At 43.8% G+C, this 17613-nt stretch overlaps 1 protein-coding gene across 1 annotated transcript; it reads left to right on the forward strand.

Annotated features, from left to right (window-relative positions):
* Positions 1 to 223: 223 nt before the first annotated feature.
* Positions 224 to 16974, forward strand: lemd3 (LEM domain containing 3). The gene is given in 14 exon segments (XM_083999160.1): positions 224 to 1622; positions 3713 to 3750; positions 5378 to 5447; positions 6375 to 6448; positions 7774 to 7853; positions 7955 to 8100; positions 8184 to 8285; positions 9032 to 9134; positions 9962 to 10137; positions 12259 to 12340; positions 12452 to 12557; positions 12659 to 12737; positions 14843 to 14899; positions 14902 to 16974. Coding segments are annotated over 14 exon segments (2715 nt in total). The 5' UTR covers positions 224 to 247; the 3' UTR covers positions 15129 to 16974.
* Positions 16975 to 17613: the final 639 nt, after the last annotated feature.

Here is a 17613-nt window from a genome sequence, read left to right on the forward strand (position 1 = left end):
TTCAGAAAGATTGGAGTATTTTATTCTTTTAAATTATTTATTTTATATTTTATAATAGATCATTTTATACTGAATAACGGTAGTTTTAATTATAACATTTTTAAGCGCTACAACAGTTACGAATTTGATAATTATTACCGTTTTTTAACAGTTGGCCGGTGGTTTTGAACGCAGCCCAGTTGGTCCACTGCCACTTCACCTCGACGTCATTTCCGTCACACAACCTTCTCCTAGAGTTTTGTCTAAGATGGCGTCAATGCAGTTAACGGATGAGGAGCTTTTCTCCGAATTAAAGCGCTTCGGTATCAGCCCAGGCCCGGTTACCGAAAACACCCGGCCGGTATATCTGAAGAAACTGAAGAAGCTTCGGGAAGAGCAACAGCAGCGGGGCTCCAGGTCCGGGAAAACCCGTAGCAGCGGGGCCATCAACAGCAGCAGCACTGGCGGCGGCAACACGGCGGGACCCAGGCCAGCCAGCCATGACGTCACGCACCTGAGCTCTAACAGGAGACCGGGCCGGAAGTCCTCCGTCCTCGGCTTCAGCTCCGACGAGTCTGACGCCGAAACTCCACTGAAAAGAAAGGGCCTCAATCACAGCGGTAGGGCGGACCGAAGCCCCGGGTTTCAACACCAACCGAAGATAAGGCCCGTTACAACGCCGACCGTGGCTACCAAGAGCCAGTATGGCGCCGGGAGTCCGCTGAACAGCAGCACTTCTTCCCCGGGTCCGGACGGACAGAGAGGTGTCTCGCTGGGCTGGGGAGTTCGTGCCAGATCCAGCCCTGAGGCGAAAGGGAGGGATTACGACGAATCGGGAGAAGAGGACGATTATGAGGGGGAAACGGAGAAGAACTCTCGCTCTGTAAATGGCTGTGGGGCGTCTCACTCGATCACTAGCAGCAAGTTAGCCGGGGATTACTCAGACTCGGACGAGGAGGAGGTCGGGGGCCTCGGCGGCGCCGTGGACCGACAGCGGGATCGGTTGGAGTCCAGACGGAGCCACCCGAAGGCGGCGATCCCTTCCCACGGAGTCGGCCGAGGGTCTCAGACGGGAGGGGCGGCTAGCAGGGAGCTGAACTCGCCCGGGAGTCTAAACATGGTGGGAAGACGGAGGGAGGAGGGGGAGGAAGACGAGCTAAGGAGAAGGGACTCGGACCCGTCGGGAGGAGGTTTGCGGAGCCACAACTTTCCCAGGAAGTCCATCTACGTCTCCCTCGCCGAGAACCATGGAAGAGAGGCCGGTAAAAACAACCACGTCGACAGCGAGGACGGCTCGTTCAGAAGCAGCGGCGGCGGCGGCAGCAGCTTGAATAGGTACAGCATCGGGCTGAGACCGCGCTTCTCCAACTACAGCAGCCTGTCCCAGCCGTACAGGGGCAACCACTCCAACCACACCGCTCCCAACCACTCGTACAGCCAGACGGCGCTGAAGCAGAAGCTGTCCGTCCCGGAGGATGAGCTGCTCCAGCAATTCAAAAGGGAAGAGGTGGCCTCCTCGGGCAGCTTCAGCGCTCACTACCTGTCCATGTTCCTGCTCACGGCAGCCTGCCTCTTCTTCCTGCTGCTAGGCCTCATGTACCTGAGGATGAGGGGCTCTGGGTCCTCAGAGGTGGATTCAGTCAGTAAGTACCTGATGAGATGTGCAAGTTCAGCTTTACTAATGTTTATCCCGTGGACTAAACGTGCATTGGCGATTTAAACCCATAGATTGGAGTAGAGCTTCTGTTCCCACGTGCAGTGGTTGTGGGATTTTTTAGCTTCAGCTTCACACTGCAGTTGTTTAGAAAGCATCAGGAGCATGACTGGAAACATCTTTATTTTTTGGGGGGAAAAAAGAGGAAAATTGGCAAATCTGTGATCATCATGCCTATTAAACAACAACAGACGATCCCATATATTACTTAAAGGGATAGTTCAACATTTTAGGAGTAGGATTGTTACCTTTAATTGTTGGTGCAAGCTATTTGTTGAATGGCGGAGCAGAGCCGTGAGCTGCTCAGAGCTACGCTACGGAGGCTAATGCAATTTCTTGGTGGTTTCCCTCATCAAAGTCATCAAATACACAATCCAACAACTCCAAAACGCTCTCGTGAACAAGTTGTGACCTGCACATTCACCACGCTATGAGATAATAATGGAACGTTACGAGACAGAATTGTTTTCGAGGTAAATGCAGAGGCTGCTTGCTGAAAAACTGTCCCAGATGGGAACACACATTAGCTGTTTTGCATGAATTTACAACTCTGTCTCATAACGTTCCGTTATTATCTCATACTGTGGTGAATGTGCAGGTCACAACTTGTTCACGAGAGCGTTTTGGAGTTGTTGGATTGTGTATTTGATTAGTTTGATGAGAGAAACCAAGAAATTCCATTAGCCTCCATAGCATAGCTCTGAGCAGCTTGCGGTTCTGCTCCGCTGTTCTAAAAATAGCTTGCACCGATAATTAAAGGTAACGAACCTACTCCTAGAACTATAAGGATTATGGCAATTTGCCAAAACGTTGAACTATCCCTTTAAACTAACCAGAGTGCATCCATTGTGTTGTCAACAAAGTCACAGTTCAGGAGCTCAGATGAGCGTCCACAGTGCTGTTTTCAGTCTCTTCCCTCCTTCAGGTGCACCCACTAGATTTGCTCTTTAAATGCAGGAACATGAATCCATCCCTCTCTTGAGAAGCGTTGTTGCTGCAGATCTGAGTTCAGCTCCCGACCCAAACAGATTCCAGACAGCGTGGCTTTCTGATGCATCCGTCTCCGCTCAAACTCCCCGCTAAAGTCACCATCATCAACTTCCCAAGAAGTCCGGGTAGATGACGGATATTTGCAAACCAGGATCAACAAGACAGTGGGGAGAGGAGTTAAAATACTCAATCATTTTAACATTTGCACAATTAAAATCAAAGTTAGTGTTAAAACTTTTAAATAAGTGTTGGAAAATGTTTTTTTTTTACAACTTTGATGTTCTGCTGAATGGCAAGGCAAGGTGCACGCCCTACGATGATGCATCTCGATGAGCATGCAGGTATAAGATGCATATTTCTGACAATGGTTTCCTTGATCAGCGGCATATTTGGGAGCGGACTCAGACTCAAAGGAATTCAGTTTCTTCTATTTGAAACAAACCAAGTCATAAGGCGTTAAATGTTTTTATCCACAGAAACGTGGACTTAGTTAAAATGAGTGTATTCGTGCTTTGATTTCTAATTCTCTGCCCCGACACAGTCAAACCAGTGATAGTATTATTCATCCTGTCCCCGGCCTGTCAGCACTGTATTCCCATATGACTGTGCAGTCCTTTAAAAAAAAAGAAAGAAAAAAAGAGAAATGGCTTTAAAGTTGGACTTTCATGGCTCCCAAATTGCTCAATGAATAAACAGCCAGAATATAATGTGTGTCATTCTGCTCTGAATTAATTCAGGCCCTCAAAGTGCCAAGCTTGAATGTGGTGAGGTTTTTTTTTTTTTTTTTTTTTCTCAAGGGCCGAGCCTCATGTACAGACACTGACTCACGTGTGATGTCTGAACTCCACTCGGATTTCACGTCTCCAAACACGCCGGCCTTACTGTAAAACAGACCAAGTTTTTCCTTCTACTATTCCAGCGTGCGCCTTTTTTTTTTTTTTAAGTGCAGTGTCGATGAGCAGGCCTTTGTCTCTGCCCCCCTCCCGCCCCCCCACGAACCTCACCGATCCGCTTTCTCTTCTGTTACAGTTAAGAGCCACCCGTTCGGCGAGGACTTCGACTCTAATGTAAGTATATGTTCTCCTTGACACCTCTTCTAACTTGTCTGCATGATAAAGTTGTGTAGTTAAGTTTTTTTTTTTTTTTTTAAACCGCACAGGAAATGCAGTGTGTACACTTAAACCCGGAATTAGATTGGAAGCGTAATGGATGTAAGCAGTGAACACAGTCTAAGTGCTGCTTGTTAATGAATTTAGCCTGCTCTCCTGGTCCGGCCCGGGAACGCTGCTCCCTCTCAGGCGTCGGGTGTTTGTTGTGATGTGCATGTCAACTGGAAAGCGAATGCATATCTGTCTGGCTGGGGAGGTGTCCTATATGTTTTTGTCCAACCCCCCCCTCCCCTCCTTGTATAAACAAAGGTGGATCAAAGAGCCAAGCTGTAAAACCAGTCCAACTGAACTGGAAGTGAGTTTTATTAATAAGTTCCACATTTATTTTAAGGCTTTACTAAATCACTGGTTCTAATCTGTTTAGATATCAACTAGAATGCAAAAACAGGACTGATCAAATCCATTCTGTGATGTGCTGTAGTGCTGCACATGTCACTGAAAACGAGTGGGCGCAAATGTGGAAAGTGATTTCAGTTCAGATTAGGGACGCACCGATCAGACATCGGCCCAGTTGCCCAGATATTGATTAAATAGACAGATCGGGTATTGGATAATGAAGCTGATCCATGACACCCATCTATTCACTTCAGCTCTGTTTGTGACAGGTGCTACATCAGGTATCAGCAGGACACACAGCATGTTGGTAGACGACAAACACAGAGACACAAGGTTTTACAGGAAAGTTAGGAAAGTCACGCCTGATGCCTTCACTCTCTTCCACATGGTGAGATTTACAGTTTATCAACCTATTCAGGCCTAAAACACCTGTAAAACCTATGAGCCATTTTATAATACCCCCCCAAAACGAACAAAGTTGTTCTGGAAATTCAACACAAGTGTCAACACCTACTAAATAATTGATTTCTCAGCCTCTCTAGCAGATAGAAACAAAAGTGAGAGCTTACACCTCTCGCTTTCTTTATATGTCCAAACCTTCAGTGAAGTTTTATAAAAATTCAACAAACTCAGCAAATAGTGAAAAACAATAAAACGAATAAAATAACTTGTATAAAGTGTAAAGGCTCTGCACTAGTGAAGTGCAAACAGTTCAAAAGTGGCAATCCCAAGAGCAGCACGGCTTTCAATCAAAAATGTAAAAAAATAAATGAAGTGTCAGTACAAGAATAAAAATATGTCAGTGTACAGCACTGTTTTCAATAAAAATGTAAAAAATAAAGTTTAATTCAACAGTGGTATTGATCGGTATCTGGTATCTGCCGATACGCTGAGCCCAGCTATCGGTATTGGGACTGAAAAGCCGGACCAGTGCATCCTAAACCCAGTGTTAGCCAGCGTCTCATCAGTAGCAGACAGTGAGCATCACTCTGACCGGTCGTCATCGGCAACAGGTCACATCAGCGATGACAACGGGACATCACCCTGTCAGCTGCAGCTCCTATCAGAACGCGTTTTAGTTCAGCGTGTAGGACTTTGTTGTTGTTGAATAGTTGTGTGCGTGCAGGACCGTGCAGCTGGATTGTGTCGTCGTGCAGTCTGTCATTGTGTGTGTTTCTCGTGTCTGCAGGACGACGCAGTGAAGAGCCTGATCCTGAAGCTGCTGCTCAACCTACACGACCACCTGGCCCACATCGCTGGTAGATCCACACTCTGCTGCACATCCACCCACTGTAGCTGTGATTATTTACACTCATCATGTTTGATCAACATTCTTTTCTGCATAAATACGTTGTTGAGTCATCACACATTTCCACCTGTTGGTCTGGTGGTAGGTCAAACATCATTTTACATCAATACAGAGGAACTGGACAATATAGATGATATTTAAGTGTGTTAATTAGGCTGTTATTCTGTGTTTTTAATGATTTAATAAGCAAATAATGCACTTTTATTTGCTTATCATTTTGCTCTATGCACAGACAAAACCAATGTGTTAAGAAAAGTTGACAGTGTCACACAGACAGGAGAGTTGGTCAGTGAGGCAGAGCTGTTGAACGCAGCTTTTAATGTTGTAATTAGGACTGAGTGACTGACTAATAACAGGTGATGATATGTTAATGAGCAGCTCCTTATCCAGAGTGTATTCCACTTCATTCATATCATCCTCTCCAATATATTCAGCACTTTGACACACACACACACACACACACACACACACACACACACACACACACACACACACACACACACACACACACACACACACACACACACACACACACACACACACACACACACACACACACACACACACACACTCACTCATTGGGATGTTAATTAAGAACCTCCTCATTAATATGAATGTATCTGATCATCATGTGGTGGTGTTTAGAGGACAAACGGCTCCATCCAGTAATAGTGCGGTCGGTGTTCCTAATAAAGAGCTCGCTACATCATCAACAGCCAAATATTTAAAATGTACTGTGGTTAAAAATATTAACTTTGTCCCCGTCGAAGCCTCCCATGTAAATGTTAGTGCTGAAGTGCAGATAAACAGGATGCGATGACACATTGTGTTGATGCAGTTTGTTTTCACCACTGATGGTTTGATGCTGTGGTTGCAGGCCAGCACGACTGCGGAGACCAGAGGAGTCCCAACAGGAGTCTGTCCATGGACGAGGCCTACGCCTATCTAGTGGTACGTCGTCCACAACGCCGTCTGCATCACTACTGTTACTGTAACACTTCACACATTCTCAGTGGCCTTGACATTCTGTGTCTTTGCCTGTCAGGCTGTAACCAGTGAGCTTTGTTGAGTTTTTATGAAGCGTATGGACTTTACGGAGGAGTAGAGTGTTTTCTAACCTGTTTCTTAGTCAGATGGTTTGAGAATGGTCTGAGTGGAGGATGTGAGAGTGATGCTGAGGAGCATCAGTGTGTTTTATTGTTTGAAGCAGCTCTTTTTAACGTCCTATATTTACTTTCTCCATAAGAAAATAATAATAATACTTAATTTGGATAGGGGCAATGCATATTGATGAACAATAGTATAAAAGATTACTGTTGTAAATATGCCGGATTATAACAGAGCCACTAATTTGCATCCGCAGTCCCTAATAAATAAGTAAAATACAGCTAACAGTACACTACATAAAATAAAAACAATACAATAAATAAAATACAGATAAGATAAGATATAATACAGTAGGTAAATAAAATATCGATCACAGTACTCAGACGGGATAAAACAATGCAACAGCATTAAAACAACGTGGTAGATAAGTTGTGTCTCCATGATTTAGAATATCATGGAAAAGTTAATTTATTTCACAAATTCAATTCAAATAGTGAAACTCATATATTATACAGATTCGTTACACACAGGCTGAAATATTTCATGTCTTTATTTCTTTTAATTGTACAGATTCTGGCTTACATTTAAGGAAAACCCAGACTAGACTTTAGACTCTATTGCCCCTTTCAGGGAAATTCTCTTTCACAGAACCTCTTCATTCCACCACGAGGAAAGAGCAACATTGGGACAAACACACATAAAACAACATATAGACATGGGCGTAGTGTACACATTAAAGAGGAAGTATGGGCTTACGGCCCGGATGAGGCTTTTGCACCTATTTTATTTTGGAAGCTGTGGTGGTTATGCATGCGAGTCTGGCTTTTGTTTTTAACAGATAACAAGTCAAAAAAGCAGGTGGAACAGTACGTGAATGGACCCAAAATACAGTATCTTCAGTATATTAGAATAAGTTCATTACTGTAACCTAATGATGTCACACTCTAATCAGCTGATTAGCTCCACTATCACGGAGAAGACTGCCGACCTCCATCTTGTTCTACTTTATGGAGACGTAGCTGTATGTTTGTGGTGTCAGAAGAAAAAGGAAACCCGGAGAGGACGGACGATCACTGATGAGCAGTATTCAAATAGCAGCCTCCTGTGGAATGTGAACTGGTTTGTTCCGGCTCGTCCCTCTCTCATCAGTACCCTTGTGTTCTGTTCAGGCCCAGAATGCGGAGTTTGAAGACTTCATCCTCACCTCTCTGGAGTGGGTCATCCGGGCGGGCCACGACGTCGGCATAAGGTGAGAGGAGATCTGAGGATTCACCCTGATCTCTGCACAGCCTCCTCACTGTGTCGTCTGTACTCACTCCACTCTGTGTGTGTGTTCGTGTGTGTGTTTAGGCTGACCGGGCAGGCAGCCGACGATCCCGTGACCGACGTGTCCGAGATCTCCCGGCTGGAGTCCACACACCCCAAGATGCCCTTCACGTGCCGCTTCCGCCGAGCCTTCCTCACCGTCATCAGCAGAGTCTTCCTCATCGCGCTCGGTGAGAACGCGTTTCCAAGCATCCTACCAGCAAACTACAGCAGCAGTGTTTGTTTAACCTGTCAATTCTGTGTGTGTGTGCAGTGGTGGGCTGCGTGTGGGGCGTGGTCTGGTACGTCAAGTATCGCTGGAGGAGAGAGGAGGAGGAGACCAGGCAGATGTACGACATGGTGGAGAGGATCATCGGTAAGAAGACACCACACACACTTTAGAAACAGGCTGATGTGTCGAACATCATCGATGTCGAACAATCTTTGTGCTCAGAACTAATACATATGTTGCAGAACAACAGTTCTTTATAACAAGTAGGGCTGTCAAAGTTAACGCATTAACGCATGCGAGTAATCCCGGAACAGTAACGCGCAATTAATTTTATCACGTGACTTAGGTAGTGCCCGTCTGTGTGTTCAGTCTGTGTTGCCACTGGAGTTTTCTGCCCGTCCGTTGAAATAGAGTCACGTCCTGTATTTGAGGGTTAAAGGGATACTTCACCCAAAATCGATAATTCACCAATTTTCTACTCACCGTCATGCCAAGGAAGGGTTTGGAGAACTTTCAGAGTTATCAGAACGCTTTTGGAGTTCCAGGGGGGGTCCGACTGGCCATGGATTTCAATATAATGGTGGCGGATAGAGTTAACTTTTGAATCGTCCAAAACACACACTATGAAACATCCACATACCTCCATACTTCTCGTCTGTACTGACCCAAGTGTCCTGAAGCCGCCACATGAAAAAGCTGTTAGGAAAAAAATTATTTGATCTCTGTTTTTAGCCTTGTTGTAGTAGATGCGAGATGTTGGTTCGTCATTGTAAACTATTGGATGTATGATGTAAACACGGAAGAACATCTCGCAGCAAAGCTTCTTCTCTGAACACTGTATTTGCTCCTCATTCTCGAATCCTTTCTTCTAACCACCTTCTGTCGTCCAGACGTGATGAAGAACCACAGCGAGGCTTGCCAAGAGAACGAGGACGTGCAGCCCTACCTGCCCATCCCCCACGTCAGAGACTCCCTGGTCCAGCCTCAGGACCGGTCAGTACCAACAACCCACACCCCCTTCAAGGAAAAAGCCTGATATCCACACGCTTGTCTTATAGGCTTGGGCTGATAACTTGATATATGAAATACAGTAATATGTATGCTCCAATATTGTTCATGGTCATATATGGCATGATAATTGAAATGTGGGGATATTCTGAAAGCAGTTGCAAAGAATGAGAGTTAAAATGTCCTTGCTGAAGATTAATGTAGTTTTTCCTCATCAACAACACATTTAATTGGATCCTTCATTCAGATTCTCTATCAAGCCACATGGCAAAGGCACATTTATTTGTATAGCACATTTCATACACCAGGGAATTCAAAATACGCAGCACAGAAAAATACATTTGAAAGGAAATAAGACGGTAAACAATAGCAAATATCATGATTAAAGGGATAGTTCAACATTTTGGCAAATTTGCCTATTGCCATAATCCCTATAGTCATAGGTGTAGGTTTATTACCTTTAACTATCGGTGCATGTTGTTTTGAGATCAGCCGGGCAGAGACGCGAGCTGCTCAGTGATCACAATAGAGGTGAATGGTACAGGCACACTGAATGCTGCTTCACTTTGTTCGGTTCTGGTTCTGGGAACACACAGTAGACCGGTCCCAGGTGATCTGATGGGTCTGGATGCTTCATATGGATTTAATAAATCTCTAATATATTTTGGTCCAAGACCATTTAGTGCTTTGTAGACCAACAGTCTATCCTTTGCGTCACAGGAAGCCAGCATAGTGATCTGAGGACTGTCTATCAACTGTGTAGCTGATGTATCAGGTGGGGAGGATGTGACACACGTGCTGATCTTTTACAGGAAGAAGATGAAGAAGGTTTGGGAGCGAGCCGTGAAGTTCCTCTCGGCCAACGAGTCCAGGATCCGAACAGAGAGCCAGAGGCTGGGCGGAGCGGACTTCCTGGTCTGGAGGTGGATCCAGCCCTCGCTCAGTTGCGACAAGACCTCGATGCCCTTGAGAGTCTGGCAGGGGAAAGGTAACATCCTCTCAGCGTTTGCTCACTCAAACTGTAAAGTATCTAGATAACACGGGTAAACAGATACACAGAGCTGACAGATGCACTGTCGCTGCCACTCCAGATTTTCTGTCAGTAAATGTCAACAGTAACATGAGATAAATATCAGTGTTGAGACAGAAATGGAAAGAAAAGGGTGAAGGGAGAGGGAGGCTGGAGATAAAATCACCGTCTTGTTGTCACTTCGTTGTTGTAATAGACAGTGAGTGTTGACAGAGACAGACAGAGGCACAGAGGACTGTCACAGTCAGGTGCAGCCACTAAGAAGCTAACTAACCAGGGTTATCACTAGCATGAAAGTTAAAGGGGTAGTTCAGCATTTTGGCAAATTGGCCCATTGTCATAATCCCTATAGTTTTAGAAGTAGGGTTGTTACCTTTAATTGTCGATGCAAGCTGTTTTTAGAACGGCGGAGCAGAGCCGTGAGCTGCTCAGAGCTACGCTACGGAGGCTATGGGATTCCTTGGTTTTCCTCATCAAACTCATCAAATACACAACCCAACAACTCCAAAATTATCTGGTGGACAAGTTGTGACCTGCACATTCACCACACTCTGAGATAATAACAGAACGTTAGCATTGCAAGCTGAAGCACAGCATAGGCATCCTTGAGCATGGCTGCAGTAGGTTTGGCATCAGGCTCTGACTCAGTTATTCGTTCCCTGAATGATCTGGTTTGCCAGACATTACAGGGAATGAAGCAGACCCCCCAGGGGATCATAGAGACAAAGCCCACAGGTGGATGCTGGGGAGGAGGTGGGATTGCAAAACCTCATGGGCGGCATCAGCAGCAGCAGAGCAGAAAATAGAAGCCCCAGCAGCATAGACAGGGTTGAGCAGGTAAGCTTGGGGGTTTAAGTAGCCCACCCTATTTGGAGGAGGAGAGCATGTGACTGATCAGCTGATCAGGATGGGCTGAACTAGCTCCGCAGGCTTTGCATCATTTACGAAATTTGATGAGTTTGATGAGGGAAACCAAGAAATTCCATTAGCCTCCGTAGCGTAGCTCTGAGCAGCTCACGGCTCTGCTTCACTGTTCTAAAAATAGTTTGCACCGACAATTAAAGGTAACAAACCTTCTCCTAAAACTATAGGGATAATGGCAATGGGCCAATTTGCCAACATGTTAAACTATTACTTTAAGATGACGATTAATTACTGTACAAATAATTGCGATTAACAATGTAATTGACTTTTTTATCTTATGCCACAAAATAGTATAAGCCTAAACATAGTTTGATAATACCCTTATTTATTACACGGCTCTATTGAATGCTGCTCTCTGATTGGTCCAGCGCTGCGTTCTGCGGTCTGTTATTTCTGTATAACGGACCGTCGTCATGTATAACAGACCCTTGCTAGGGACGCCGCTCTGATCAGCGCAGCACAGAAAAGAGAAACTATGCAGGATATTTACCTTGTGTTTAATTTTTACCGTCATTAAACAGCGTCGGACTAATAGTGATGTTAGAGATAAATGATTTGTTCCATACAACCTGTCGGGGTTTATTTCTCCATAACAACCTCCGAACTATACATTATCCCTTACATAATAACCTTATGAAGAAGAAGAGGCATTAAATATTTGAACATATAAATAAAAACTGCAGCTAAATTCATGATGATGATGTCAATAGATGCTCTGGAAATGCTGTTGTTGAATATTAGAAATGAAGCTCCTGTTTGTGACGCTCCACTCGTGTCATTAAACCGTAGCAGAAAAAAAGAAATAGTGGTAGTATAGTGGAAATAGTGATGCAATCTGACATTTCTGTTAGTTTCATCCACCTGTTTTTATACAGATGAACGGAAAAGATTTTAGCAGCCTGATTGGAATCAGGTGATTATGTAATAATTGTGATGGGCCTATATCTAACCAGGTTGGATTGGCTGTAAAACTGAACATTTCCAGTGGTCCATGTTGGTAAAGTCCAAGACAACATGCATGCTGCCAGCTTAGCTTCTTGTACTTAGTATTTCACAGGCTCTGGTTAACATGTCAGTTTGTTCACTTTCTCTATGATCACCTGCCTGATCCCCATGAACACCTGCTCACCGGACTCTCTCTCTCCCCCCCCTCAGCTTTCCCTCTGGACCGGAGGAACTCTCCTCCCAACAGCCTGACTCCATGTCTGAAGATCAGAAACATGTTCGACCCAGTCATGTGAGTATCTGTCTCTGCCGTACATTGAATGAGCCGTCAATCTCTCTAGTCTTCTCCCTCTGTTTGACTTCCTGCCCGTAACGTCTCCTCACGCGTGTTGTCTTTTTCCAGGGAGGTCGGGGAGAACTGGGACGTGGCCATCCAACAGGCCATCCTGGAGAAGTGCAGCGACAATGACGGCATCGTCCACATCACTGTCGACAAGAACTCACGAGAGGTACGCTCCCGCCGAGACACGAACCAACCGTCACATCGCATCCAGCCCCGCGGCTGCTCGACCGTCAGGATGTAACTCTGTGCTTCCTGCTCTCTCCACAGGGCTGCGTCTATGTCAAGTGTCTCTCTGCAGAGCACTCAGGGAAAGCCTTCAAGGCACTTCACGGCTCCTGGTTTGACGGTAAACTTCACACTTTATAACACTTAAAATCACAGAGGAAGTCCAGTTCCATTTATTCATCCAAGACTGATCACCAGAGTTGGGCACGTTACTTTTAAAAAGTAATTAGTTATGTTTATTGGTTACTTTCCCCAAGTTAGTAACTGAATCACTACATTATAAAAGTAACTAATTCCCAGGAAAAATAACTGTTGCGTACTCTTAAAAAAAAAAAGCTCAGATATGTCAAATTAATTGGACTCGCCCCCCTAACGATCTAACCATAACCTCCTGTTTATCTGGAACTAACCAACTCACTCAGTATTCCTCCGCACTGTGTGGAGGAATACTGAGTGAGTTGGTTAGTTCCAGATAAACAAGCAGTGTTTCCCACACATTCATTACATCCGCCACAAATAGATTTTTCGGTTTTTGGCTCGACAAATATCGTTCCGTTCATTCATACGGTCTGAATTGAATAGTTGATTCCAACATGGTGGCATGCAGGCAGTGCTGTCAAAGAGGAGGGTAATATGCATCATACTAATTGGGATGATGGTGAAGGCTTTGGTGCATGCGAAAAAAAACAAAAAACAGAGGAACTTGAATAAAGTTTTGGGGGGAAAAAGGTTGAGAAGTGGAAAAGTTGTTTTTACAGCTCCATTGTTCTGGATAGTGACAGGACGTGAGGACATAGCTCCTGGTTCAGTGGTGGAAACATTTGGGTGGAGGAGCTTTAACATGCTGTTTCACCCTGATCACACTGACAGCAACACTAGAACTGATCCTGATTGGATAATAGTCAATACAATCGATTATGTGGTGAATTATTATGTATATTGTGAGGGGTGACCAGAGAACCTCAGAGAAGGTGCAGCATGATAAATGACTGTACATAATAATAATAAGGAAACACCTGGGTTACGAACCTCACATAGACAAGTGGAAACATCAATTTTAGCAGCTACAGTGAGTGGAGACAGAGTGTGTGTTGCAGAAAACAGAGGAAGCATCAAATGCGTTTATTTCTGCAACAACCATTTATCTCAATCAGACATGCAGGGCTGTATACACCTGATGCAAAGTGGTGCAAAATGCAAAGCCAGTGTCTTTGCTGATTTCAGGCCAGCGCAGTGTCATTTCCTGTCCAGCACCAACGCTGTTTGAATAGCAAATAGACTGGCACTGTGGTCTGATGTCAGTGGTGCAGTGTGTCACTGCTGTTTGAAAGACATAGTGCATTGTGGGGGTTTGTTTCAGTCAGTGTCTTCCTCTTTTCATGTTTTTTATATAATATATAGCACATATAGCTGCTGTGTGTTGGACCACATGAAAGATTTCTACTTGGAGCTATTTAAGCTAAATGATCATACGCATTAAATTATATTGATGTTTGGTTTCTAACATTAGTAGTTAGTTAATCATCTGGGTTGCCATAGATTGTTTTTAGATTTTTAAAAATGACCATCTTTCTCCAATCAAACAAAGGTTACAACTTTTTCATCAAAACGATTTAATTTTTCAAAAATAATACATCCACAGAACGTCTAGAGGGGTGCAGAATACGTATTAATTTTACTGAATTTTTTTTTATAGTATATAAATGATTGTCTTATAAATTTTGACGGGTCCAAAATATATAAATATTTACATCTGGTTACGTTGGCAACGTTGGCATGAAATGATCTCAGCGACAACAGCATTAGTACGTTGATGTCATGTGAGGAGGAGCTCAGGGGGAGCCAGATCCTGATAGCTCTGTGGAGAAATGGCATTGTGCTAATGCTAATGCTAATGCTAACTAACGGTCAGTCGGTACTGTAACGTTTCCAGTGCAGGTGAGTTAGTGTGAAGTGATTCAGATGTGTTTCCAGTCCACTGTCAACACCGGAGCTGCTGCTCGTTAAATACGATTAGCGTTAGCTTAGCTTTAGCTACTAGCTTGGAGCGAGTGTGAGTGCAACACCTACTGGCCAGGAGGAATTAAACTTGTAGCTCAGACCTTTTAATTTCTTGAACTAATGATAAATAGAGAAAAATAAGATTATTTCAGAGACTTCTCTCCTCCCTCTTTCTGCATCTAGCTGTTGACTGACATCTCCTCCCTCTGCTCTTCCTTTTCACAGGTAAGCTGGTGACAGTCAAGTATCTGCGTCTGGACCGATACCACCAGCGCTTCCCCCAGGCCCACGGCTGCAACACGCCCCTGAAGGCCTCCAGCCTCCACCCCAGCACGGCGGCGGACACTACGGCCGGCGGCCCCCAGCAGCACGGCTCGGCCAACTCTTCAGGCTTCTCATGAGACCGCCGTCAAAGAGCATTAGATTTAGAGTTCTCTCTTCTGTGCCCTCCCAGCATCACAGCACCGGTCTGCTGCTGCTCCTTCACTGCTTTATAACGGGGAAGACTTAAGTCTGTGCCATGGGAGAGCTTTTTTTTTTTTTTTTTTTGTTTTTTTCGTTGTTATTTTTTTTTTCTCAACACAGGATCTTTGCAAGAAAAGCTGTTCAGCGTTGCAGTGTTTGTTTTCTATAATCTTTGTATTAGAAATGTCATGGATTTAACAAGGAAGCGAAGCTCTTCTGGAATATTTAAGATGTGTGCAGATACTCCGACCCTCCCTCCTCCTCCTCCTCCCACAGTGTAACTAACTGACCCACCAGTTCATTTGGGCACTGTATGAAAACGGCTGCATGTTTCAACGTATGCCTCTATTTCAGAGTATGCCTCTATGTAAGCTTTCAATACAACACAGTGTGGATGTTGATTTTTCCTGAAGATGTTCGATGTACTCCTTGTTATTATTATTATTATTATTCTGATTATTATTATTATTATTATTATTATTATTATTATTATTTAGTCGAGCGAGGAAGGCATGGACAGATTTGCAGAGGGCGTCCTGTAAATACATGTGAATGGTGGCACAAGCTTTATTACATCTCCTGTATTAAAAAGCAAAGCATAAGCTCACTTTTATTTTTTTATTATGATTATTTTCTTGCTGCTCACTTACCACAGCAGAGTATCACATCTGTATCCAGAGGCAAACACTCCCCGGGAGGCCGGCGATAGCACAGACGCACACGGGACAGTTCAGGCGACGGCACAGAAACGCCGATTCAGCTGCTGTGTGTGTGTGTGTGTGTGTATGTGTGTATGCGTGTGTGTTTGTGTGTGTGTGTGTGTCGTCGGCGGCTCCATGTATTCCGTGTATGGGCTTTTCTTTCCCTTTGTCCTTGGGTTTTGTTACGGCGTCCAGCAGTGCTCCCATGTTCGCAACTTTTTTTCGAGCGATATAACAAAATCAGGGAGTGTACTTTTTTTTTTCTTTTTTTTTTAACGGTCATCTGAAACTTTCTACTGCAGATATAATCCAATATATCCCCCAAGCTATTATTATTATTATTATCACTTATTATATTTATTATTTACCTCTTTCAAGTTGTGGTGCAACCCCTCCCCCCCCTCCTCTTCTCCTTTCCCAACCTGAATTGGATTTCCACGCCTGTTCTGAACGGCTGGTGTGTATTTTTTATTGTCAATCTCTTTGTGTACATGAGCAACAGACCAGAGGAAGACGGCGGGGTCAGGACGGCTCATGTCCAGGTTACAGTCTGCGCTCATCCCACAGATGTTTCCTGTCATGACGGGGGTCCGGCTCAGTCCCCCCGCTGGTCTTTGATCATATCAGCCTCTCGTAATGACGCTACTACACTTTTTCTTTTCTTTTTTGTCATAAGGAGTACTGTGAGAATGTTGACAGTTTGTAATACTCAATTCTAAACACTCCCCTCCCCTCCCTGCTGTAAGGAGACTTTACTGAACTTAGGGATTCCTGATTTGCTTGTGTGTTTTTACAGCATCCCCCTAAATCGAACAAACAAAAAAAAAAAGCTAAGAATCCAGGAGATGCTAGACAACGTAATTACATTTTTTTTTTTAATGCAGTGAATTGAAAGTTGGATTCAGTATTTGCAGTGTGAAATTGTACAAATGATGCACATTTCAAATGTTCAACAATCTGCCACAGTAGGCGGCGGACAAACCCAACAGTGCCTTAAATTTGTGCTTTTTTAAGACTGGCACTGCATTACTGGACAATACTGGATTTAAGAGATAGAAACAGTTCAAAGGGTGAGTAAGGCCTGCCATAGATGTAGTTTTGTTAGAGTTTTACATCTTCAGATTTGGTATTTTGTAGCAGTTTCCTTTGATATTAAACCAAATGCTTCTCAATATTTATTTCTTTTTTTTTTTTAAATAAAAAAAAACAGCCATGGTGATGTACTATTTTAATGTCACTATACAGTACCTGTTACATATGTGTCATAACTTTATTTCATGGAGAATCAAACCTTACATCCACTTCCAAACAATTTGTCAGGATGTGTAAAACAACAAAAATAAAGTGAACACTTTAAGAAATAAGCCAGTTGTTAGTGCATCACTGTAATCTATTTTTGTACTCCAGCAGAACGGTGCACCTGCAGCGTCTCACCTCACACTGACTGTACATGAGGCTGAATGTAAATGTTGGTTTAGATGTGACGGCACCTCTCCGGGCTTGTGCTCCACCTTTTGAATCCATCCTCATGGATGCATCCTTTTCCTCCTGATGTATTTTATGTAAACACTGTACATTGATATAAGTGTAGTATGTACCATTATATGCAGCTTTATTTCCATTGCATTGTATGTTTGGATTGACCAGTATCCCTAACCTGCTAGCCAGAGGGGGGAGGTGTAATATACTAGACATTTAAAAAATAAATAGATGTTTTAATGTAATTTGTCAATTGTACAAACAGCTCAAATTAAAGATTTATTAGGAGTTTTTACATTTTGTTTGTTGTGGTTTACTATCATTTGCACACATACAAAAAAATAGATAGGC

Source organism: Trachurus trachurus (assembly GCF_905171665.1).
Source record: "Trachurus trachurus genome assembly, chromosome: 23".
Taxonomy (NCBI): Eukaryota; Metazoa; Chordata; class Actinopteri; order Carangiformes; family Carangidae; genus Trachurus; species Trachurus trachurus.